At 45.1% G+C, this 27,331-nt stretch overlaps 1 protein-coding gene across 1 annotated transcript in view; it reads right to left on the bottom strand.

The window, feature by feature from the left end:
- Positions 1 to 27,331, bottom strand: part of LOC132405930 (uncharacterized) — a 66,128-nt gene that overhangs the window by 4,982 nt on the left and 33,815 nt on the right. The window contains exons 3-10 of the mRNA XM_059990911.1: positions 22,057 to 22,098; positions 21,217 to 21,270; positions 19,306 to 19,368; positions 16,178 to 16,231; positions 11,431 to 11,493; positions 8,383 to 8,445; positions 2,960 to 3,001; positions 1,122 to 1,264 (exon numbers count right to left, since the gene is read on the bottom strand). Of these exons, the coding sequence (XP_059846894.1) occupies positions 1,122 to 1,264; positions 2,960 to 3,001; positions 8,383 to 8,445; positions 11,431 to 11,493; positions 16,178 to 16,231; positions 19,306 to 19,368; positions 21,217 to 21,270; positions 22,057 to 22,098 (524 nt within the window). The remainder of the gene's footprint in view (positions 1 to 1,121; positions 1,265 to 2,959; positions 3,002 to 8,382; positions 8,446 to 11,430; positions 11,494 to 16,177; positions 16,232 to 19,305; positions 19,369 to 21,216; positions 21,271 to 22,056; positions 22,099 to 27,331) is intronic.

The raw sequence follows: 27,331 nt of genomic DNA, 5'->3' as shown, positions 1-27,331 counted from the left end.
TTCTCTATGAGTCTAATAGATGGTCTATGTACCAAAGAAAGTAGTGGCTAGGAGAAATATGTGGGTCAACCAAATAATCACAAGAGATGTTGATGATGCTGAAAATCCAGAGTGCATGGGTGTACACTCACTCACACACACTCACTCACACACTCACTCACACACTCACTCACACACTCACTCACACACACACTCACACACACTCACTCACTCACACACTCACTCACACACTCACTCACACACTCACTCACACACACACTCACACTCACACTCACACTCACTCACACACTCACTCACACACTCACTCACACACTCACTCACACACTCACTCACTCACTCACACTCACTCACTCACACTCACACTCACACTCACTCACACTGGAGGAACACAGAAGGTTAGACAACATCTATACAGTCAAGGGTTTCCAGCCAACACAATCATCGGAATTGGAAAGGAAGAGGGAAGAAGCCAGAATAAGAAGATGGGCGGGGGGAGGGTTGAGGGGTAGAACTGTAAGCTGCCAGGAGAGACAGGAAGGTAGACGTGTGGAGGGGAAAGTGGATGTGTGGAGGGGAAGGAGGATATTTAGAAGGAAGAAGTTGAAGTGAGTAACTGGGAGGCTCCTGCTGTTCATGTAGTGAAGCCCAGTGCTGTCAGTTAACATCCACTCCCCGAGTTGTGTGGGTGACAATCCACTCCCCGTGTTGTGTTGTTTGTGCACACCAATGGTCCAGCTGTACTCAGTGGAGTAAGGCGTGTTATGCCTATATGTTGGATGCACTCTCACCCCATCAAGCCCCGTTGCTATGGGCACTTTTTTTTGCAGTCACCAGGTTAAGAGCAGCTTGGTGCGCCAGAATAGGATATATTACCACATTATCTACAGGAGATTCAGCAAATACTGGAAATGCAGCCAAATACGCACTGAATCCCTGAAGAACACAGCATGTCAGGCAGCTTCTGTGGAGAATGGACATTTCAGGCCGAGTTTTGGGTCAGTCCTGATGAATGGTCTCGGCCAAAATTATTAACTACTTATTCATCTCTGTAGATGCTGCCTGGCCTGCTGAGCTCCTGGTAGTATTTTGTGTGCATGTTCATTTGTATAACAGCTCCATACCTTTACCCCCCCTTCGTTGTCCACCGCAATCTGAAGCTTGATCAATGTGCAATTTTTGCCAGCATTGCAGCAACCCGACTTGTCTGATGAAAAGCAGTATTTCTCACTGAAGGTGCTCACATTTTGATACAAATCATTGCATCCTGAAGCAAAAAAAAACACAACGAATTTGAAGGAAGACACCCTGATTGACAGACAGATTGAGGGACAGGAGCCTCATGCTCATACAGCCCAGCTCTCAGACTTGACTCTCTGCTCTTACAGTCCCATCCCAGCCTCCCCTTGTTTTTGAGTTGTGGACACAGCTGAGAACATCACAGAAACCAGCCACCCCTCTGTGGACTCTGTATACACTTTTCAGTCTCTCTAAGAAACAGCCACCATCATCAAAGATCCCAGCCACTCCAAACATTCTCTCCTCTCCTACTGGACAGAAGGTGCAAAAGCCCGAAAGCATGGCCCACCACGTTCAAGGAGAGCTTCTACCCCACTGTTATCAGATCGCAAAAAAGAGAAAATCTGCAGATCTGGAAATCTGAGCTGAAGGTGAGGGGAGGTGGGAGGTGGGGGGAAGTGGGAAGTGAAGGATGAGGAGGACATTTTGATGGTTTGATGGGTTGCTTTTGCTTGTGTGTGGGAGAAGTGAGATGGGAGCTTTGGGGTTCTAACATTTTTTACTGTCATTCATTCTTTGGGTTACTCTTCTGTTTTTGTGGATGTCCACAAAGACCAGGAATTTCGTGTTGTATATTGTTTACATTCTCTGATATTGAGTGGAACTATTCAAATAACAAATATGGGCAATTTCAAAAAATAGTGCATGATAGTGAAATTTCAGGGTGATTTTCATGATCAGCAGCCCAAGGTCCATAAGATACACCCCAAAGTATTCAGGAAGCAAAATATTTTTTGTCCAGAGTTAGCAAATAAACATCAGTCGAGCAGCAAGATCGAAAAACATGGACAAACAATTGAACACTTACTTCTTAATGAATTCCAAACCAGATAATCAAACACAAAGCAACCACTTACCGTCAGGGGAATGTGCAAACATTGCATTGTCAGTGAACTTTCTTGGCATCAGTTTTCTAGGGCTCAGATTCAGTTATAGATGGTGACTGGTCAGCTTTGTACACTAACTAAGCAAATGGTTAGACAGATGGTGCAGTTTGGGAAGTCAAACCATGTATAGCTGGTAGGGCACGAAGGAGTGTAATGGAACAGGGAAACACAAGTGCAGAGTTTGTTGAAAGTGGCCTCTGCATGAAAAGTTGATCTTCAGATCTCTTTTAAAGGTATCTCTTCTCACCATAACCTATTTCTGGTTTTGGACTCACCTACCTTGAGAGAAATAAGAGTTCTTGTCCACCTTACTGATACATCTCACAATTTTGAAAACTTATCTAAGGTTGTACCTCAATCTCCTACTTTCTAAGGAATGACCCTTGCAGCAAAGAAGTAGTCAAGAAAGCAATCATGTGCCTACCCTCCCAGTCAAAGAAACATTCTGTATTATCGGACTGGAGGCCTGTAACTTGTGGTGTTCCCCAGGGGTGGTGATAGGCCCATTTCTATTTGTCATCTGCGTCAATGATTTGGATGAGAATGTACAAGGGATGTTTATAAATGGTGATGAAAAAGATGTCGAGCGCACTGGCTGTCATTCAGTACAGGAGCTGTGGAATTAGGTCCCCATCTCTATGGAGATTGTAGATTCTCCCCATGTCCAGAGGTTTCTACTTTCCTCTCACATTCCAAAGACATATGGGTCAGTAGGTTAATTGGTCAGATGGGTGTAGGTAGGTGATGTGAACTCATTAGGGCTCAAAGCTACTCACCACTGCTGTTCAAGCGTTTCACCTCTTCCCTCAGCTGTGAGACTGAAACACAAATATTACATTAACGACTATGTTAGACTTCAGAAGGTGGTACCGTCTAGTGACCTGTTCACAAAGGTTTGCAGGGCACAGTTTGTGGAAGGAAGGGCAGAGGGAGGGAGTGAAATATTCCCTTTGTTGGTTGTTAGTGACAAAATAATCACAGTCATGGGTTGAACGGAGTTAAATCTATTTTTCATTGAACGCATTTACAAGGATTGCAGCCAGAAACAGCTTTTCCCCCTCTGTCATGCGATTTCTGAATGGACATGGGACTCATGAGCACCATCTCACTACTTCTGTATCTCTATTTTTGTACAAATTATTTAATTTAACTATATATATATATATATATAAAAAACTATACACAGTGCCTATAAATAGTATTCACCACCCCCCTTGAAAATTTTCAAATTTTATTGCTTTAAAACATTAACAATGGATTTAATTTGACTTTTTTTTACACTGATCCACAGAAAAACTGAAAATAAATCTCCACAAAGTGATCTTAATTAATTACAAATATAAAACACAAAATACTTGACTCCCTAAGTATACAACCCCTTCAAATCAGTATTTATTAGACTCATCTTTGCAGCAGTTACAGCCTTGTGTCCATGGGTCTCTATCAGCTTTGCACATTTTGCACTGCAATTTGTCCTCATTCTTCTTTAAAACACTGCAGTCTGCATGAGGATCATGAGTGAACAGCCCTGTATAAGTCCAGCCACAATTTCTCAATTAGATTGAGGTCTGGACTCTGACTTGACCACACCAGGATATTAACTGTTGCTTTAAGCCATTCCTGTCTAGCTTTGGCTTTACGCTTGGGGTTGTGGTCTTGCTTGAAAACAAATGTTCTCCTAAGTCACAGTTCTCTTGCAGACTGCAACACACACAAAATGCTGGTGGAACAGAGCAGGCCAGGCAGCATCTATAGGGAGAAGCACTGTTGACGTTTCCGGCTGAGACCCTTCGTCAGTCCACCAGCATATTGTGTGTGTTGCTTGAATTTCCAGCATCTGCAGATTTCCTTGTGTCTTGCAGACTGCATCAGGTTTTCCTCCAGGATTTCATTGCGCCCTCTACTTTCTCAAGCCGTCCATCGCCTGCTGCAGTGAAACATCCCCACAGCGTGATGCAGACACCACCTCGCTTCACGAGACCATACTGCCTTCTTCCAGCTGACTTCAGTGTCTCCCACATGCTTTCTGACAAACTCTGGCCAAGATTTCATTAAGGTTTCTTCAACAGTGGCTTTCTCTTTGCCAGTCTCCCATAAGTCTGTGACTGGTGAAGTACCCGGCAGCAGTTGTATGCCCAGTCTCTCCCATCTCAGCCACTGAAGCTTGTAACTCCTCCAGCGTTGTCAGAGGTCTCTTGCTGGCCTCCCTCACTAGTCCCCTTCGTACACGGTCACTCAGTTTTTGAGGATGGTCTGCTCTAGGCAGATTTACAGACATGTCATATTCTTTCCATTTCTTGATGAATGAATTAGCTGTACTCAAAGGGATATTCAGTGACTTGGAAATTTTCTTGTTTCCCTCTCATGATTTGCACTTTTCAATAACCTTTTTACAGAGTTGCTTGGAGTGTTCCTTTGACTTCATGGTGTAGATTTTACCAAGATACTGACTCAGCAGCAGTTGGACCTTCCAGATCCAGGTGTATTTTTACTACAATCAATTGAAACACCTGACTACACACAGGTGATCTCCATTTAACTAATTATGTGACTTCGAAAACCAATTGGCTGCAAAAGTTATGATTTGCAGTCTCATAATAAAGGGGTTGAATACTTACGCAATCAATTATTTTGTGTTTTATATTTGTGATTAATTTCGATCACTTTGTAGGGATCTGATTTCACTTTGACATGAAAACGTCTTTTTCTGTTGGTCGGTGTAAAAAAGGGCAAATTAAATCCATACTGGTTCAGTGTTGTCAATCAGTAAACCATGAAAACTTCCAAAGGGGCTGAATACTTTTTACAGGCATTGTATGTGAAAATACATATGCTATTTTTATAATACATATATTTCTGATTCTAATCATTTGCAGAACTTGTCTTCTTTTTCACATTAGTTGTTTGTCAGCTTTTGTTTGTGTTTTGCTTTTCATATTTCTTTATTTTCCCGTAGTTGCCTGCAAGAAAATGAATCTCAAGGTATAGTGACGTATACGGACTTTAATAATAATGGTCCTTTGGCCTTGACTTTGAGTTAAGGACCAGGAAGGGGGTACAGGGCAGGTCACCAACTACTTAGTGAACGTTACTGAGCGAAAGGACTCGAGGGACTGCGTTACAGAGAGAGGATGAGTGGATAGGGACTTTAATCAGTGGTACGTAGGAGAATGAGGGGTGATTTTATAGAGATGTATAAAATAGTGACGGACATAAATAGAGTAAATGCGCACAAGCTTTTCCCCAGATTAGGGGGAATCAAGAAGTAATGAGCACAGGTTTAAGTGGAGAGGAATTTATTAGGAACCTGAGGGGAAACTTATTGACCCATAGCTTGGTCCTTATATGAAATGAGCTGCCAAAGGAAGTGGTTGAAGCAGGTACAATAACACATTTGAAATCATGTGTCCCAACTATGCCTGCGTGTTTGTTGGCTACATGGGACAGTCTATGTTCCAAGCCTACACTGGTGACCGTCCCGCAGTTTTCCGACGCTACATCAACGACTGCATTGGTGCTGCTTCCTGCACCCATGCTGAAATCATCAACTTCATCCACTTTGCTTACAGCTTCAACCCTGCCCTCAAATTCACCTAGTCCATTTCCAACACCTCCCTTTCCTTTCTCAAACTCACTGTCTCTATCTCCGGAGACAGCTTATCCACCGATGTCTACTACAAACCCATGGACTCCAACAGCTAACTGGATTATACCTCATCCCACCCTACTACTTGTAAAAATGCCATCCCCTTCTCTCAATTCCTCCAGCTCCACCATATTTGCTCTCAGGATGAGAATTTTCATTCCAGAATGAAGGAGATGTCCTTTATTTTTGAGGAAAGGGCCTTCCCTTCTTCCATTCACCAATGCTACCCTCATCTGCATCTCTTCCATTTCCTGTGAGTCTGCCTTCAACCCACCCTTCCACCACCCTACCAGGGCTAAGGTTCTTCTGGTTCTCACCTAACACCCCACCAGTCTCTGCATCCAGCACATAATTCTCCATAATTTCTGCCAACCCCAACAGGATCCCACCACTAAGCAAATCCTTCCCCTTCCCTCCTCCACTATCTGCCTTCTGCAGCGACACCCTTGTCCTTTCATCACTCCCCACTGATATCCCTCCAGGCCCTTATCGTAGCAAGCAAAACAAGTGCTATTACCTGCCCCTACTCCTCCCTCACTACCATTCAGGGTCCTAAACAACCCTTCTAGGAGAGGTGACACATCTCCTGTGAGACTGTTGGAGTCATATACCATGTCCAGTGCTCCCAGTGTGGCCTCCAATATATCAGTGAGACCCGCCGTAGACTGGGAGACCACCTCCTCAACCATCTACACTCCGCCCACCAGAACAAACAGGATCTCCCAGTGGCCATCAATTTTAATTCCAGTTACTATTCCCATTCCAATATGTCCATCCATGGCCTCCTCCACTGTCACAATGAGGTGGCACTTAGGTTGGAAGAACAACACATTGTATTCCATTTGGGTAACCTCCAACCTGATGACATCAAGATCGATTTCTCAAACTTTCGGTAATCCCCTCCCCCCAACTTCATCATTTCCTACCCCCTTTTCTACTTGTCTGCCCAGCACCTCCCTCTGCTGCTCTTCCCCACTTTTCTGTCTTCCACAGCCTTCTGTCGCTTTCACCAATCAACTTCCCAGCTCTTGACTTCCTCCCTGCCCCTCCGGGTTTCACCTATCACCTTGCGTATCTGACTCCCCTCACCCACCTGTTAAATCTACTTGGCAGCATTTTTTCTCCAGTACTGTCGAATGCTTTCAGCCAAAACGCTGACTGTACATTTTTCCGTAGATGCTGCCTGGACTGCTGAGTTCCTCTAGCATTTTGTGTGTTTGCTCGGATTTCCAGCATTTGCAGATTTTCTCTTGTAAGTGCCTACACAGCCAGTCAGAGGAACATTCTGTATTATCGGACTGGAGGCCTGTAACTTGTGGTGTTCCACAGGCGTGGTGATAGGCCCATTTCTATTTGTCATCTACATCTCTGGTTTGGATGAGAATGTACAAGGAATGTTTATTAATGGTGATAAAAGAGATGTACAGCACTCTGACCAATATTTAAAAGGACATTGAGTACAGGAGCTGTCACATTAGGCCACCATTTTTAAGGAATTTCTATGTTCTCCCCATGACCGCAGAGGTTCCCACTGAGTGCTCTGCTCTCCCTTCACGTTCCAAACACATATGGTCAGTAGGTTAATTGGCCAGATGGGTGTAGGTCGGTGATGTGAGCTCATTGGGCTGGAAGGGCTTGTTACCTCACTCCAAATATCTCTCAATAATACACCACGATGGAATGGCAGAGCAGACTTGATGGGCCAAAATGGCCAATACTCTTCCTATGACTTATGATCTTACAGTCTTGTACATTGAGGAAAGGTGTCTGGGGTCAAGGGCATGGTATCTGCTGGTTACCATGGTATTGGGAGGACGGAACTGTTCCAGACAAGATGGCGGACTGATCGAGCACTGAGGCACTAAGGCTGCAGGAGAGGTTGTTCTCCTTGAAGTAAAGGCAATTGTGAGGCAATTCTTTGTTCACAGAACGAAGATCAAGAGAAGCTTTTCTCATCAGCTGGTGGTTCAATGATCAGGGAGACAAATCCAGAATGATGGGGCAGCACGGTAGTGTAATGGTTAACACAACGCTTTACAGTACCGCTGACCCGGATTTGACTCCCACTGCCACCTATAAGGAGCTTGTACATTCTCCCTGTGACCGCGTGGGTTTCCTCCGGGTGCTCCGGTTTCCTCCCACAGTCCAAAGACGTACAGGTCCTTGGTAATTGGTCATTGTAAGTTGTCCTGTGATCAGGCTGCGGATGATTCGGGGGATCGCTGAGCTCCGAGGCTCGAAGGGTCAGAAGGGCATCTTCCACACAGCATCTCAATAAATAAATAAACAACGATTTTGGGGGGAAGATCCCCTCTACACAGAGGGGAACGATATACTCACCCGCACTGGCTGAAATTGACAATGAGGGCATTTTTTTTAAATGGGAAGAGGTGGAAAGGGAAATAATTTTTCTGGGAAAATGTTGGAGGAATGAGACATAAGATAGCTCAAAAAGGAGTCAGCATGGATCCAATGGGCTGAATGGTCTCCTGACAGTAATAATTCTGTGATTCTGTTCTGCCATGACTCGACTGATTCAACAGAGCTACTCACCAGTACTGTTCAAGTGGTTCACCTCTGTCCGAACTGTCTGTGGAAGCTCGCTCAACTGGGAAACTGAAACACAAATATTACATTAACCACTGTGTTAGACTTGAGAATGCAAACGAGGCTGGTGGCAGTGTGCAATCTGAAAAGGAATCCCCTCATTTTTACTCCAACAGGGTATTACCCAATGCCAGGTGTCTGCAGCAACAAATTCTGTCTAGTGACATGGTGACAAAGGTTTGCAGGCACAGTTTGTGGAAGGAAGGGCAGAGAGAGGGAGTGAAATATTCCCTCTGTTGCTTGTTAGTGACAAAATAATTTCAGTCATGGGTTGAACGGAATTAAATCTATTTTTCAATGAACACATTTACAAGGAGCAGAGCCAGAAACATCTTTTTCCCTCTGCCATGCGATTTCTGAATGGAAACGGAAAACTTCAGCACCACCTCAGCACTTTCGTATTTCTGTATTTGCACAACTTATTTCATTTCACTATGTATATAACAATATTGAACTGTATAACTGTTTTACAACCTTGAGTTACAATGGAATTTCTTTGGCTTTTTATTGACACTGATCCTCATGAAAAGTGAAAACAAATCTCTACTAAGTGATCTAAATTTGTATAAAACACAAAATAATTGATTGCATAAGTATTCACCCCTTTCAAATCAGTATTTAGAAAATGCACCTTTGGTAGCAACTACAGTCTTGGTTCTGTGTGGATAGGTCTCTATCAGCTTGGCACACCTGGACACTGCAATTTTTCCCCATTCTTCACAAAACTGCTCAGGCTCTGTCGGATTGCACAGGAATCGTGAGTGAACAGCATTTTTCTTGATCATGAGTGAACAGCTTTGGCTTTATGCTTGGGGTTATGGTCTTGCTAGAAAAGAAATCTTCTCCCAAGTCACAGTTCTCTTGCAGACTGCATCAGGTTTTCCTCCAGGATCTCATTGTACCCTTTCTCTTCACAAGCCGTCCATCGCCTGCTGCAGAGAAACATCCCCACAGCGTGATGCAGACACCACCTTGCTTCACGAGACCATACTGCCTTCTTCCAGCTGACTTCAGTGTCTCTCACATGCTTTCTGACAAACTCTGGCCAAGCTTTCATTAAGGTCTTTTCAACAGTGGCTTTCTCCTTGCCAGTTTCCCATGTCTGTGACTGGTGAAGCACCTGGGCACCCACGTTGTATGCCCAGTCTCTCCCATCTCAGCCACTGAAGCTTGTAACTCCTCCAGCGTTGTCAGAGGTCTCTTGCTGGCCTCCCTCACTAGTCCCCTTAGTACATGGTCACTCAGTTTTTGAGGATGGCCTGCTCAAGGCAGATTTACAGCTGTGCCATATTCATTCCATTTCATAATGATTGAATTAGCTGTACTCCAAGGGATGTTCAGTGACTTGGAAATTTTCTTGTATCCTTCTCCTGACCTGTGCTTTTCAATAATCTTTTCGCTGAGTTGCTTGGAGTGTTCCTTTGTATTCATGGTGCAGTTTTGCAAAGATACTCAGAAGTAGTTGGATGTTCCAGATACAGATATATTTTTACAACAATCAATTGAAAACCTTGACTGCACAGGGTGATCTCCATTTAAATAATTACGTAACTTCTAAAATCAATTGGCTACACCAGTGACAATTTGGTGTCTCATATTAAAGGGGGTGAGGACTTACACAATCAATTATTTTGTGTTTTCTATTTGTAACTTAGATCACTTAGTATGGATCTGTTTTCACTTTGACATGAGTCCTTTTCTGTTGATCGGTATAAATTAAAGCCAAATTAAATCCATTGTGATTCAATGTTGTCAGTCAATACAACATGCAAACTTCCTATGGGGCTGAATGCTTTTTATAGACAGACAGACATACTTTATTGATCCCAAGGGAAATTGGGTTTCATTACAACCGAACCAACCAAGAATAGTGAAGAAATATAGCAATATAAAACCATAAATAATTAAATAATGATAAGTTAATCATGTCAAGTGGAAGTAAAGTCCAGCACCAGCCTACTGGCTCAGGGTGTCTGACACTCCGAGGGAGGAGTTGTAAAGTTTGATGGCAGACAATCAGCCTTGGCCAATGGAATCTCATCACTAAGTACATTCATGCACACCCCCACACCCTCAATATCCGCTTTCAGCAGGGATCACTCCCTACGCAACACCCTTGTCCCTTTGTCCCTCCCCACCAACTTCCCTCCCGGCACTTACCCTTGCAAGTGAAACAAGTGCTACACCTCCCCCTACACCTCCTCCCTCACTACCATTCAGGGCCCCAAACAGTCTTTCTAGGTGAGGTGACACTTCAACTGTGAGTCTTTTGGGGTCATATAATTTCTCTTGTGCTCCCATTGTGGCCTCATGTATATCGGTGAGACCCAACGTAGATTGGGAGACCACTTTGCCAATCATCTACGAAGCACGAAGATCAAGAGAAGCTTTTCTCATCAGCTGGTGGTTCAATGATCAGGGAGACAAATCCAGAATGATGGGGCAGCACGGTAGTGTAATGGTTAACACAACGCTTTACAGTACCGCTGACCCGGATTTGACTCCCACTGCCGCCTATAAGGAGCTTGTACGTTCTCCCTGTGACCACGTGGGTTTCCTCCGGGTGCTCCGGTTTCCTCCCACAGTCCAAAGACGTACAGGTCCTTGGTAATTGGTCATTGTAAGTTGTCCTGTGATCAGGCTGCGGATGATTCGGGGGATCGCTGAGCTCCGAGGCTCGAAGGGTCAGAAGGGCATCTTCCACACAGCATCTCAATAAATAAATAAACAACGATTTTGGGGGGAAGATCCCCTCTACACAGAGGGGAACGATATACTCACCCGCACTGGCTGAAATTGACAATGAGGGCATTTTTTTTAAATGGGAAGAGGTGGAAAGGGAAATAATTTTTCTGGGAAAATGTTGGAGGAATGAGACATAAGATAGCTCAAAAAGGAGTCAGCATGGATCCAATGGGCTGAATGGTCTCCTGACAGTAATAATTCTGTGATTCCATTGTGCCATGACTCTACTGATTCAACAGAGCTACTCACCACTGCTGTTCAAACGTGTCACCTCTGCCTGAATAGTCTGCTGAAGCTTGCTCAACTGGGAAACTGAAACACAGATATTACATTTCAGATTCAGATTCAGTTTATCATCATTTAGAAACCACAAATGCAATGCAGTTAAAAAATGAGAAAACGTTCCTCCAGAATGATATCACAAAAGTACATGACAAAACAGACTACACCAGAAAATCCACATAACGTTTGGCAATCCCCAATCCAGAGTCTGGAGAGGCTGCTGCATATTAATATCGCACAACTGTCTTAGCGCATTCCCCGGAAAGGAGCTCCAAACCACCAGACAAAACAAGACCAAAAACTAAAGCTACAAGACCTGCACAAAACCACATAGTCGCAGCATACAGTTACAACAGTGCAAACAATAGCATAATTGATAAAAAAAAACAGACCATGGACACAGTAAAAGTAGTCCAAAGATGTTAAAAGACTAAGTTCAAAAGAAACCACCACACTGTTTCCAGAAGTCCTCAGGGTCCCAATAGATTTGTCATCCCATGCCGGCGGCAGATGGGATTACCCCCGCTATGGACTTCCACTCAGCCTCGCAGTCGCAGCACACACCAAAAGCAACTTGACCACAGCGGACTCCGAGTCTGTTGAACCTCCGAGCCTCTGACCATCCCTTCTGGCATAGCTTCTCCGAGCTCCATCCTCTGCCAAGCGTATTAAGATGCCCCCGCCAACAGCCATCGACAATGTGACCCTGAGGACCCGGACCCCACAGCAGCAGCAACGAAGAAGGTCTTCCTGGAGATTTCCCGATGTTCCTCCGTGCTCCCACATCTGATTATGATTGTGCACGGCATCCCGCTTAACAAATTTACCCGCTGTGTTAGACTTGAGAATGCAAATGAGACTGGTGGCAGTGTGCAATGTGAAAAGGAATCCCTTTGCTTTTAATCCAACAGAGTATTAGCCAATGCCAGGTGTCTGCAGCAACAAATTCTGTCTAGTGACATGTTCACAAAGGCTTGCAGGGCACAGTTTGTGGAAGGCAGGGCAGAGAGAGGGAGTGGAATATTCCCTCTGTTAGTTGTTAGTGACAAAATAATTGCAGTCAAGTCGAATCGCTTTTTATTGTCATTCCGACCATAAACTGCTGGTACAGTACACAGTAAAAACAAAACAACGTTCCTCCAGGACCCTGGTGCTACATGAAATAACATGAAACTACACTAGACTATGTGAGACAGCACAAGGCTACATTGGACTACGTAAAACAACATTAAAAACTGCACTAGACTACAGACCTGCACAGGATTACATAAAGTGCACAAAACAGTGCAGGGCAGTACAGTAATTAATTCATAAATAAGGCAATAGGCACAGTAGAGGACAAATTTCAATGTAATAATAAATGATGTAGATGTTAGTCTAGATTCTGGGTATTGAGGAGTCTGATAGCTTGGGGGAGAAAACTGTTACATAATCTGGTCGTGAGAGTTCGAATGCTTCGGTGCCTTTTCTCAGACAGCAGGAGGGAGAAGAGTTTGTATGAAGGGTGCGTGTGGTCCTTCATTATGCTGTTAGCTTTGCGGATGCAGCGTGTGGTGTAAATGACTGTAATGGCGGGAAGAGAGACCCTAATGATCTTCTCAGCTGACTTCACTATCTGCTGCAGAGTCTTGCAATCTGAGACTATGCAATTCCCAAACCAGGCAGTGATGCAGCTGCTCAGGATGCTCTCAATACAACCCCTGTAGAATGTGATGAGGATGGGGGTTGGGAGATGGACTTTCCTCAGCCTTCACAGAATGTAAAGACCCTGCTGGGCTTTCTTGGCTATGGAGCTGGTGTTGAGGGACCAGGTGAGACTCTCCTCTAGGTGAACGCCAAGAAATTTAGTGCTCTTAACGATCTCTACCGAGGAGCTGTCAATGTTTAGCAGAAAGTGGTCACTCAGTGCTCTCCTAAAGTCAACAACCATCTCTTTTGTTTTGTTCACATTCAGAGGCAGGTTGGTGGCTCTGCACCAGTCCGTTAGCTGCTGCACCTCCTCTCTGTAAGCTGACTGGTCGTTCTTGCTGATGAGACCCACTATTGTCGTGTCATCGGCGAACTTGATGATGTGGTTCGAACTGTGTGTTGCAGCACAGTCGTGGGTCAGCAGAGTGAACAGCAGTGGACTGAGCACATAACCCTGGGGAGCCCCCGTGCTCAGTGTGATGGTATTGGAAATGCTGCTTCCAATCTGGACTGACTGAGGTCTCCCAGTCAGGAAGTCTAGGATCCAGTTGCAGAGGGAGGTGTTCAGGCCCAGCTGTTTCAGCTTACCAATCATGCTGAATGTGGGTTGAACGGAGCTAAATCTGTTTTTCAATGAACACATTTACAAGGTGCACAGCCAGAAACATCTTTTTCCCATCTGCCATGCAATTTCTGGAGATCATACTGCCTTCTTCTAGCTGACTTCAAAGTCTCCCACATGCTTTCTGGTAAACTCTGGCCAAGATTTCATTAAGGTTTCTTCAACAGTGGCTTTCTCTTTGCCAGTCTCCCATAAGTCTGTGACTGGTGAAGTACCCGGCAGCAGTTGTATGCCCAGTCTCTCCCATCTCAGCCACTGAAGCTTGTAACTCCTCCAGCGTTGTCAGAGGTCTCTTGCTGGCCTCCCTCACTAGGTCGGTGATGTGAGCTCATTGGGCTGGAGGGGCTTGTTACCTCACTCCAAATATCTCTCAATAATACACCACGAATATACAGGCCCTTTGAAGATAAAGTTACTAGCAATTTGGGGAAAGAAATAAATATATATATTGTTACGAATATGACGCAACTCTGAGGGGCCGAAGGGTACAAAGTCACCCCCTCCTTTTTGAAAATCACAAGATCGCTACTAATTCGGGTCTGAGACCCAGGAAATGACAGAGAGACGTCCAGAATACACAAGGTTTGAAATGTGTCCTGACCTCAGTGAAACGGAACCACTGATAACGGCCATTGTCTCTTGGAGACAGAATTGTGTATTGAGTACTGTACTATTCATTGAAAACCCTCAGGGGACAACTAGAGTGGTCTGGTTGAGGGATTGCATCATGCCAACCTGATTGACATCTGAGACCCCGTGAGTAAGGATAAAAGAGGGGTCTGGGGAACAACTCCTTCAGATGCACCAGGAGAAATGATAGAAATCCCGTGACAGCGTTTGATAGCGAAAGCCGGTGGGGGCTCATGTGCGTCCTCCCTTGCCTGTGTGGCGGGCTCATCACGGAAGAACGGTTTAGCTAAAGGAGAGGCCACAAGTGAACGGCCACACCAACGAGACTCCGACAGATCGAAATCATAAAAGGAAAGCAGGCAAGTTTTTCTCCAAAATCTCTCCCTCTCCCCAACAAATTGCAACACAACGGTCCCCAAAGGCTGCAGACTACATGAACCGAACGAACTTTATATTTCCATCGGACAATACATTATCTCCTAGACAACGATAGAGCTTATTTCTTATTGATTATTATTATACCCACACTTTTAGATTTAGTATTGACGACGTATATTATCTGTATATTTGCATTGATATTATTTTTGTGCATTTTTACTAATAAATACTGTTAAAAATAGTATCATCAGACTCCAATGGACGTCTCCATCTTTGCTGGTAAGTGACCCAGTTACGGGGTTCGTAACAATATATTAAAGTTATTTTGAACTCCATGGAGCATGTGGGGATCTTCCGATATCAAGGCAATCTTTCTTTCTTTTTCTGTTTTTTTTTAAGATAGGGATGTCGGGGGGGGGGGGGAGGGTTAAGGGGATGGGGAAAGGGTGATATTATACTCTATTATTCTATTCATTCTATGTAATTATCTAAAAAATTTAATTAAAAAATACACCACGATGGAATGGCAGAGCAGACTTGATGGGCCAAATGGCCTAATTCTGTTCCTATGTCTAATGGTCTTCCAGTCTTGTACATTGAGGAAAGGTGTCTGGGGTCAAGAGCATGGTATCTGCTGGTTACCATGGTATTGGGAGGACGGAACGGTTCCAGACAAGATGGCGGACTGATCGAGCACTGAGGCACTTCGGCTGCAGGAGAGGTTGTTCTCCTTGAAGGAAAGGAAATTGTGAGGCAATTCTTTGTTCACAGAACGAAGGTCAAGAGAAGCTTTTCTCATCAGCTGGTGGTTCAATGATCAGGGAGACAAATTCAGAATGATGGGGCAGCACGGTAGTGTAATGGTTAACACAACGCTTTACAGTACCGCTGACCCGGATTTGACTCCCACTGCCGCCTATAAGGAGCTTGTACGTTCCCCCTGTGACCACGTGGGTTTCCTCCGGGTGCTCCGGTTTCCTCCCACAGTCCAAAGACGTACAGGTCCTTGGTAATTGGTCATTGTAAGTTGTCCTGTGATCAGGCTGCGGATGATTCGGGGGATCGCTGAGCTCCGAGGCTCGAAGGGTCAGAAGGGCATCTTCCACACAGCATCTCAATAAATAAATAAACAACGATTTTGGGAGGAAGATCCCCTCTACACAGAGGGGAACGATATACTCATCCGTACTTGCTGAAATTGACAATTACGGCATTTTTTTAAAATAGGAAGAGGTGTAAAGGGAAATAATTTCCCTGGTCAAATGTCGGAGGAATGGGACAGATTGATAACTCAAAAAGGAATGAGCATGGATCCAATGGGCTGAATGGTCTCTTGACAGTAATAATTCTAGGATTCAATTGGTTCATGACTACTGATTCAACAAAGCTACTCACCACTGTTGTTCATCTCTGCCTGAATAGTCCGCCAAAGCTCCTTCAACTGGGAAACTGAAACACAAATATTCACTGTGTTGAGAATGCAAACGAGGCAATGTGAAAGGGAATCCCCTCGCTTTGAATCCCAACAGAGTATTAGCCAATGTCAGGTATCTGCAGCCACAAATACGTAGAAACAAGCTGGATGAACTCAGCAGGTCGGGCAGCATCCGTTGAAATGAGCAGTCAACATTTCGGGCCGAGACCCTTCGTCAGGACTGAAGGAGGGGGCAGGGACCCCATAAAGAAGGTGGGGGGAGGGTTGAAAACCAATCAGAGGAAAGATCAAGGGGTGGGGGAGGGGAAGCAGGGAGGAGATAGGCAGGAGAGGTGAAGAAGGAATCCAAGGGGAAAGCTGTCAGGAGCGGGGACAGGAATGGACCCAAGTGCAGGACGCAGGCACTGAAGTACTCGGGGTGGGACAGGAGGGGGATGCCATGGCATGCAAGGGGTAATGCTGGGGTTCAGGCAGACAGAGAGTCTTAGTCGGGCAGGCAGAGCAGGTTCCCAGAGTTCAGATGCGGAGCAGATCAGAACCCGGGCTGGGTAAACAGGATGTGGAGCAGATCAGAACCCGGGCAGGGTAAACAGGATGCGGGGCAGATCAGAGCCCGGGCAGGGTAAACAGGATGCTGAGCAGGTCAGAACCCGGGCAGGGTAAACAGGATGAGGAGCAGGTCAGAACCCCGGCAGGGTAAACAGGATGAGGGGCAGGTCAGAACCCAGGCAGTGTAAACAGGATGCGGAGGAGCAGGTCGGAACCCAGGCAGGGTAAACAGGATACGGAGCAGGTTGGAACCCGGACAGGGTAAACAGGATACGGAGCAGGTCAGAACCCGGGCAGGGTAAACAGGATGAGGGGCAAGTCGGAACCCGGGCAGGGTAAACAGGATACGGAGCAGGTCAGAGCCCGGGTAGGGTAAACAGGATGAGGGGCAGGTCAGAACCCGGGCAGGGTAAACAGGATACGGAGCAGGTTGGAACCCGGGCAGGGTAAACAGGATACGGAGCAGGTTGGAACCCGGGCAGGGTAAACAGGATGAGGGGCAGGTCAGAACCCGGGCAGGGTAAACAGGATGAGGGGCAGGTCAGAGCCCGGGTAGGGTAAACAGGATGAGGGGCAGGTCAGAACCCGGGCAGGGTAAACAGGATGAGGGGCAGGTCAGAACCCGGGCAGGGTAAACAGGATGAGGGGCAGGTCAGAACCCAGGCAGGGTAAACAGGATACGGAGCAGGTCAGAATCCAGGCAGGGTAAACAGGATACAGAACGAAATGACCACCTGCCTGGTCTCAGTCCCAAGGCCCCTTATAAACACCTGCAGCTGAATTGGCCACAGTATGCCTCCTTAAGCCAGGAGGATTCTAACTGGTTCAAGGGTGATGGGAAGGACAGCGCAAGACCCAGAGTCCAAACTCCACGGACCGGATCAGGACCCGGAACGCGGTCTTTGGACTGGACCGGACCCTGACAGAAAGCACTATGGGTAGTAGAAGAAGGCAGAATCATGAGAGAGACAGGCAGCTAGAAGGGGAGAGAGTGAAAGTGGGACGGAGGAAGGGAGAGGGAGGGAATTACCGGAAGTTGGAGAATTCGATGTTCACAACAAAGGGCTGGAGACTACCCAGAAGGTATATGAGGTGTACTTTTCTGCAGTGTACTTTGTGTTTGCAGCAACAAATTCTGTCTAGTGACATGTTCACAAAGGTTTGCAGGGCACAGTTTGTGGAAGGAAGGGCAGAGGGAGGGAGTGAAATATTCCTTCTGTTGCTTGTTAGTGACAAAAGAATCACAGTCATGGGTTGAACGGAGTTAAATTTACTTTTCAATTGATGCATGTACAAGGAGCAGAGCCAGAAACAGCTTTTCCCCTCTGCCATGCGATTTCTTTCTTTATCAATCTTTTTATTAATTTAAAAGAAGAGTGTATATATTTACACAAGAGGAGAATTATCCCAAATATCTATATCAATAACAATTCATATAAAGGTAAAATAAACGTTATCAAGATCATACATAGTATTAATTTAATAGTATGTGATAAAGAATAAGATAATCGATTTTCCTCTTATCATTCCATGAAAAGAAGAAAAAAGACAAAGAAACTTTTAAATTTTAGTATACATAAAAGACCCCACTAAACAAAAAAACAAAAAAAGAGAGTAAAACAAGAGAACTGGGCAGTTCAGACTGAGAGTGAAAGTAAGAAAAAAGAAAAACTTCCTGATCAAGTACAACATTTCGAGGAGGTAACTGGAAGAGCCATAAATCAAAGCATCTGGAAAAATTGAATAAAAGGTCTCCAGGTTTCCTCAAATTTAAAGGATGTATTAAATGTCCAACTTCTGACATAATGGAAGTAAGCCAATAAAGAGCAGAAGGTGAATCCTTCCATTTAAGCAAAACGGCTCTCCTAGCCAATAAAGTTGTAAAAGCCATCATCCGTTGAGCGTAAACAGGAATATATCCTGCTCCTGATGGAATAATCCCAAAAATTGCTCTAAGTAAATTCTACTTCTGAATGTACATGGAACCCATGAGCACCATCTCACTACTTTTGTATTTCTATTTTTGTACAAATTATTTAATTTAACTATATACACACACACACACACACACACACATGATAAAGAACCTCTCTCTACCCATCACTCTGCCTGTTCTCCATCTCCCTTTGGTGCTCCCCCCTCCCCCTTTCTTTCTCCCGAGGCCTCCCGTCCCATGATCCTTTCCCTTCTCCAGCTCTGTATGCCTTTTGCCAATCACCTTTCTAGCTCTTGGCTTCATCCCACCCCCTCCGGTCTTCTCCTATCATTTCGCATTTTCCCCTCCCCCTCTCACTTTCAAATCTCTTACTATCTTTCCTTCCAGTTAGTCTTGACAAAGGGTCTCAGCCCAAAACGTCGACAGCGCTTCTCCCTATAGATGCTGCCTGGTCTGCTGTGTTCCACCAGCATTTTGTGTGTGTTGCTTGACATAATTTGAAAAAGAGACAGCATGTATCCAATGGTCTGAATGGTCTTCTGACAGTAATAATTCTGTGATTCCATTTTGCCATGACTCGACTGATTCAACAGAGCTACTCACCAGTACTGTTCAAACGTGTCACCTCGTCCGGAGTAGTGTGCGGATGCTCCCCCAACTGGGGAACTGAAATACAAATATTACATTAACCACTGTGTTAGACTTGAGAATGCAAACAAGGCTGGTGGCAGTGTGCAATCTGAAAAGGAATCCCCTCACTTTTACTCCAACAGAGTATTACCCAATGCCAGGTGTCTGCAGCAACAAATTCTGTCTAGTGACATGTTGACAAGGGTTTGCAGGGCACAGTTTGTGGAAGGAAGGGCAGAGAGAGGGAGTGAAATATTCCTTCTGTTGCTTGTTAGTGACCAAAGAATCACAGTCATGGGCTGAATGGAGTTAAATCAATTTTTCAATGAACACATTTACAAGAAGCACACCCAGAAACAGCTCTTTCCCCTCTGCCTTGCAATTTCTGAATGGACATGGAACCCATGAGCACCTCCTAACTTCTTTTTGTACAAGAGCTGTGACATTAGGCCACCGTTTCTAAGGAGTTTGTACGTTCTTCCCGTGACCGCAGAGGTTCCCACTGAGTGCTCTGGTTTCCCCTCATATTCCAAACACATATGGTCAGTAGGCTAGTTGGTCAGATGGGTGTAGGTCGGTGATGAGAGCTCAGTGGGCTGGAAGGGCTTGTTACCTCACTCCAAATATCTCTCAATAATACACCACGATGGAATGGCAGAGCAGACTTGAACCTGTTCCAATGTCTAATGGTCTTCCAGTCTTGTACATTGAGGAAAGGTGTCTGGGGTCAAGGGCATGGTATCTGCAGGTTACCATGGTATTGGGAGGATGGAACGGTTCAGACAAGATGGCAGACTGATCAAGTACTGAGGCACTAAGGCTGCAGGAGAGGTTGTTCTCCTTGAAGTAAAGGAAATTGTGAGGCAATTCTTTGTTCACAGAACGAAGATCAAGAGAAGCTTTTCTCATCAGCTGGTGGTTCAATGATCAGGGAGACAAATTCAGAATGATGGGGCAGCACGGTAGTGTAATGGTTAACACCATCCTTTACAGTACCGCTGACCCGGATTTGACTCCCACTGCCGCCTATAAGGAGCTTGTACATTCTCCCTGTGACCACGTGGGTTTCCTCCGGGTGCTCCGGTTTCCTCCCACAGTCCAAAGACGTACAGGTCCTTGGGGAATATATGGAGCGAGTTGACAGAAAAAAAATGACTGAGTCAGGTACAATAGCATTATAGAAAAGTAACTTCACTTGGTACAGGTGGTGGGACATAGAGGAATATGGCTCGAATACTGAAAATTGTGCTGAGCTGAGTGGGAGGAGTGGTCAGCACAGACTGTTTGGGCTGAAAGGCCTGTGTCCATGCTGTATGACTCTATCAATGCTACCCTGTCCAATTGCTACAGAAAAATAAATACTGCAGGTACACCCATTCCGAATCTCTGTGGGCTGTTTTAACCTTTGTGAAATATCCAGCAGAGATAATAAATATCCAGAAGCACACGGTGGGTTAGACCATAAGGCCATTAGATATTGAAGCAAAATTAGGGCATTTGACCCATCAGGTCTGCTCTGCTGTTCCATCATGGCTGATATATTACCCCTCTCAACCCTTCTGTCTTCAGCATTTTTGGGCATTGAGTGTGGAAGTTGGAATGATATGTTGCAGCCCTACAAATCACTGGTCAGGCTGCGTTAGAGATTATTTTTAGTTTTGTTTGCCCTGGTACAGGAAAGATGCCATTTATCTGGAAAGAGTTCCGGGACTGATTGACAAGCATTCCATCAGGACTGGGTTATGGAGGGAAGTTGAGTAAATTTGGACTGTATTCACTCAAAATAATTAGAATGAGTGATGATTTAATAGAGATGTATACAATCATATGAGACAAATATTGGGTGACTATAAACAACATTCAGAATAAATTTGATCAACTTACCTGTTTGTTGGTTCAAAGTCAGATTATTATGAATGGCCATCATCTTTGTCAACACTGACAACAATTAAAGGGAGAGAAATAATACCATTATCAAATAAACACCAGCCGAGTTTCAACATCAAAAACCATAGTCAAACAGCTGAAGACTCTCTGCTTAATAATGAATTCCAAACGAGCAAATCAAACACAGAGCAACCATTTACCATTCAGGGGAACATGCAAACACCGGATTGTCAGTGAACTGTCTTGATCTTAGTGTTCAGGGACTCAGATTCAGTTATAGACCTTCCCCACTCTGGTTTTGGACAATAACTGATGCTTCTGCTGGGCAGTAATCAACATTGAATGTAACTGATTCACCCTTGAAATTTCCTCCTAAACTTGCTGAATATTTCCTGACGTGATGTTTGTGTCCAGCAGAGAATGGGGATGAAATGGAATATTCATGCTCCTAATGGTGCCAGACTCACTGGGCTTTTCCATGGGGAATCCTACAAGTGTAGTGCCTCCCATGTCAAATTCAGGGCAAGCTATGTTACTGTTGCACCCTCACCACCTTTCTGTTGGTAGGAGTGCAGGAGTAGTGTGTTATGGCAACAACTGTAGTCCAACCAGTTCCCACAATAATGAACATTGCTCAGTCATTCCGAATCCCATTGTCAGCTGTTTATTATTTATACTATACTGTAAAGTACCCTAAAAAGACATATATACTTGTGCCAATGCTAACATTAAAAAAAATACACCCTGCTGATCGGCAGTCTCTCATTCGCTCTGAACAGAATGTATTGGACTTAGCAAGAATTAGAACCATGGGCAGATTTCCTCTGTTTGCCTTACTTTCTTTGTGGGTGTTTTCCATCTTCTTGTTCAGGTTTTTTACTACAGAAGACAAAATCAGGGAAGAATTCCATTATCAAATTAAAAAGATACAACCATCAACATCAGAAGACAAATGATTGAATACTTACACTTTATTAGGTATACCTGTACATCTGCTCATTAATGCAAATAGCTAATTAGCCAGTCATGTGACTGCAACTCAATACATAAAAGTATGCTGACGTGGTCAAGAGGGTCAGTCTATGCTCAGACCAAACATCAGAATGAGGGAAGAAATGTGATCTAAGTGCACTTAACAATGGTGCCAGATGGGATAGTTTGAGTATCTCAGAAACTGCTGATCTCCTGGGATTTTCATGCACGACAATCTCTAGAGTTTACAGAAAATGGTGCAATAAACAAAAGGAATCCAGTGAATGATAATTTAATCACCAGTTATATTGTTATTAACTAATATCATTAACATTACTATTATCTGTAAGTTACATGCCTTCATTGCTAACTAGCAGCAAAATTACTAACACAATTTCATACATGACAACATTTCTGTTGATTTCCCCAGTGGCTCTGATATTTTGAGCGGCTGTTATGTATCATCTCCTCAGTATGGTCCCAGTGGAATGGTGGTATCAACAATTAAGAAAGCGGGGATGGGAAAGGAGAGAGGGAGGGAGAGATGGGAGAGGAGATGACCAGGGGCAGGGTCTGTGAGATGTTGGAGGAAGTATAGACCTGGGCATACTCTCATTGGAAATAAGACTGAGAGGAGTTTTGACGTAATTAGAAATGATTGCGCTGGGTTTAGAGAGGTTAAATGGTCAAGCAACAAAATAAACATGGAGGTATAAGTGGGATGGGTGGGAGAACATTTACAAACATCAAACAAATGTGAAAAATGATGATCATCTTCAATCTCTCACTGCTGCTGTCAGCCGTTGCCATCTGCTTCAAAAGGACTACAGTCATGCTCGTGCCCAAGAAAAGCAGGGTGAGCTGCCTTAGCTACTGAGATGAAGTGTGTTAGAGTGATTTTTGGGTTTAGGACATACACATTTAGCAATTAACTTTGGCTACTGCTCTTCGTATCGGAAACTGTATTGTGGACTTAATTTGGAATGCAGTTCTGAACAATGGAATCCCAGACCAGAGAATGCTGATTAAAATTAATTTGGATGTCTGTGGTCTGGGTGGGAATGGGGGAGTGTGAAGGTTGTATGCAGTTTCGAAGAAAGCATTGTATACTTTGTAAATATAGAATAGGCCTTTGATGTTCACATATAAAGATCAGCCCCACGTCAGGCCAGACAGACCTCAGTATGATGCCTGCTGTACCCTGTTTTGTCGAACAAACTCACTTGTCTGCAGACTTCACGGAACCACATTTGGTATCCGGAGTGCGATACCTTTGTGCGACCAATTGAGTGGCCAGCCATCTTGGCAGTTTAACTGGGCGAGTATTTTTAGAAATCAGCACTCACTCTTGGATCTGTTTGGGTTGGTGATACACAGGAACATGAGGTATCACGAACACGGAGAGCTGAACTGGTTGATATCAAAGTGTGTTTATGAAACCTTGCGTGTTAATTTTGTGAGACCGAGCCATCAGTAGCAAAGGGTAATTACCGACGGTTTGGGTCACCAGATTGGGGGTGTGTATTCTCGTTCGGGGAACTCCTTATGCGTTTTGTGAGTGCAATGCTCAGGAATACAGCAGGAATCGTGAGTTCAGGTGCTCAACAGTGGCAGATTGAGGAGGACATACTCTGTGGGTTAACTGCTACCGTCAATTTTATACTGTGTAGGGTGAAGATAACTTAGGGAGAGTTTTACCCAAATATATCTGTCAGGATGGCACCTATTGAAATCAGCCAACATCAGGTCAAGAATCCTGATGATCTGAGCCAGCTCATGACTCTGATTATAAGCCCTTCTCCCCCTGCGGAGAAACAGAGAATTTTGTCAGAGTTGCTCTCACTTAAGGTCGCATGTGGGAATTTGGAATTCTGGCGTAAGCTAGAGGAAATGGTTAACATTCACCAGATGCACCCTAAAGTTATATACGTGTTGGTAAAAGCGTAGTCCCAGAGGAATATGTCGGTGATGCACCATCAATAACTCACTCTGAGACGTAAAGGTGAGATATCGGCTTTTATTGACTGGAAGAAGGAACCAGCAGTGAGTGACCGCCATACTACATCCTGGAGACTGAGAGGCCAGGCTCAGGCCTCCATCACCTTTATACCGGGGTCTGTGGGAGGAGCCACAGGAGCAGTCAGCAGGGGGCGTGTCCCAACAGGCACACATAGTTCACCACAGTCGGACAGTATGGCATGTGGTGCAAGATGGTATCTGGGCAACTGGTGGGAATGCCAGCAGTGAGGAAAGGGAAAGTGAGGCAGTGACTGGGGGTGGTGAGAGTAACTGGGGAACGATAACGTCAGTGATTTCAAGAGCTGATGAGATAATGGATTATGCAGAACATAAATATCGAGTGTATGAGACATATTCATAGTTGGATAATCCAGGGAGGGAAAACCCAGTCTTCCTGAAAATGCTGAAGGAAGGCCTGAGCTGAGCACAGCAGGAAGTTTCAGATTTAGGGATAACGGTGGGGTCAACCTACTCTGCGAGAGTTTCATGGGCCAGTGAGATAGACCAAAGAAAGTGTAAGAGAAATCGTGACATGGCTATAGTGAATGCAGCTGCTGTGATGTCCCAGAAAGTTTGATTTGTCAGCCGGCAGCTGGGGCACATAGCAAGGGATAGACGGGAGAATAAAGGAGTTAATAAGCTACATTTGTGGCTTATCAGGTCATGGTTAAGGGCAGCATCCAAAAAACCCAGCGACCTCTCACCCTATCAGTGCCCAGTCTGACCAATCTGACTGTTGATCATAGAGCTGGTGACGACTGCTTCTGGGTCAGGAAAAGATGTGGCTGCCACCCCCATTGCCAACACTGGTGACCAGCGGATATACACAACAGCATTGTTAGGGGCTCGGCAATGTGATATGTTAGTGAACCCGGGCATCTGTATCGATAACTGACCCACCCTTGCCAACAATCGGAAAGGCTTTTTATATTATGGGTGTAGGAGGGAAAACAGTGAAAGCAGAAAGAAACAAGTCACAAGTACTCGAAATCGGTGGGGTGCAGCTTCCAGTATATTCCTGGGGGGGTCTGTCCAAATAATGAGGGCACTATCCTTGGAATAGATATCCAAATGGAAACAGGGGCCATTATCGATTCAGGGAAGGGAATATTAATACGGACAAGTCGGGGGCAGCGAACACGTACAACCGATAGAATGCACAACCTGTCACAGCTGTGCCAATCATCAGAGACTGGAGCCAGGTGGTGTCTGTAGGTTACTTTGTCAGCAGTTACCACACGCAAGACTGTGGTCGAGAAAAGATAAACCCAGATAAAATAGAGGGGACTTGCATCAACCCCATAAGCTGAACCCTGTAAAAAAGAGCTGATACACTGATCATTGTTCAGGGTATAGGGAAAGAACTAAAACACCAGGGGGACTGCATCAGGTATTAACTCGCCTATATGGCCAGTGAAGAATCCTGATGGGTCATATCGATTAACAGTAGACAAGATCGTCAGTAAGACTATGCAGACGTTGCATCCCATTCTGACCAGCCCAGCAACAATCCTGAATGGCCAGTCTACAGAACATAATGCTTTTGCAGTCCTGGATATCGCTAATAGTGTCTGGGGGCTCCCCTTAGCACCTGAGTCCCGTCACCGATTTGTTTTTGCCTTGGGTGAGGGGGGCAGCAATATGCATGGCCAGATTCCCCCAGGGATTCCACACTAGTCCAGCCATTTTTCATAAGGTCATGGTGCAGACTTTGAAAAAAATTCAAGCTAACGCCCTTCCGGTCGACCCGCTTACAACATGCAGATGGTCTCCTAGTGCTTTGGATGATGAAGCAGGTCATTTAGAGGCAATAGTCAGTGTTTTAGATATACCGTGAGACGGGGAGTTTAAAATCAGTCCACTCAGAGAGGAAAGCAAACCATACAGTACCTAAGCTACCCCATTTCCCAGGGGAGGAGGGACAGACGTTCGGCAATCAGCTGCATGCCCCGACCAGTAAACGTAAGAGGAGTGAGGAATGTAATGGGTCTATTCAATTTCAGCTGTAATTTCATGCCAGGGCTCTCAGTACTAGTGGCCCCGATACAGGCCTTGATTAAAGGTGGGAAGCACTACCCCTCCCCCCCAAGGAAGTAATCTGGGGACTAGACGGGGCTTTTACAGATATCATGAAAGCTTTGGTCTCTGCACCCACGTGAGGATTACCAAAAGCAAAGCAGTGCGGTGAAGGGCCATGGGGACACTAGAAAACCAGTGGCATGTTGTTCAAGGAAACGGACACCATTGCAGTGGGACTTCCCCGCTGTGTTGCAGCTTGGGACTGTGCAGCGCGGGCCGTGTGAGTAAGCGAACCAATTGTAATGGGGAGACAACTCATACAACGCACACCCCATTCTGCTGTAGAGCTCCTGAATACGGGGAGGCTGAGGGCAGTCACTGACAGCAGAAGGGCAGGTATTCGGCACGGGCACCTATTACAACAATTGCTGGAAGCAGTGAGTCTGCCTGTAGACGTGGCAGTGATTAAAGCTAATGCTCACCAGAAGGGGGAGGGTGTGGAACAGGGAGGGCAGACATCACTGTGAAGAGGGCAGCGGAGGAACAAGAGGCAACTGAAATTGCAATTCTGCAGGAAGAATCGACTGAAGCCAGTTTAGTAAAATCACATGAAGAGGTGGAGGCAGAAGAGAAGGAGAATTGGAGAAAGGAGCAAATGAGGGACTAGATGGGAGCTGGACACACGGGGAGGAAGGAGTCCATAAGGCCATCAGACCTTAAGATATAGGAGCAGAATTAGGCCATCTGGCCCACCGAGTCTTCTCCGTCATTCAATCATGGCTAATCTTGTTTCTCCTCCTCAACTCTATTTCCCAGCCTTCTCCCTGTAACCTTTGATGCCATGTCCAATCAAGAACCTATCAGTCTCTGCCTTAAATACACCCAATGACCTGGCCTCCACAGCTGCTTCTGGCAACAAATTCCATAAATTCACCATCCTCTGGGTAAAGAAATTTCTCCACATCTCTGTTTTGACTGGATGCCCCTCTATCCTGAGGCTGTGCCCTCTTGTCCAAGACTCTCCCACCATGGGAAGCATCCTTTCCACATCTACTCTGTCTAGGCCTTTCAACATTCGAAAGATTTCAATGAGATCCCCCCT

Source organism: Hypanus sabinus, chromosome 16, assembly GCF_030144855.1.
Source record: "Hypanus sabinus isolate sHypSab1 chromosome 16, sHypSab1.hap1, whole genome shotgun sequence".
In the NCBI taxonomy this organism is placed as follows: domain Eukaryota; kingdom Metazoa; phylum Chordata; class Chondrichthyes; order Myliobatiformes; family Dasyatidae; genus Hypanus; species Hypanus sabinus.
Note: the sequence above shows the minus strand (reverse complement) of the source record. Positions and strands in the feature narration are given on the sequence as shown.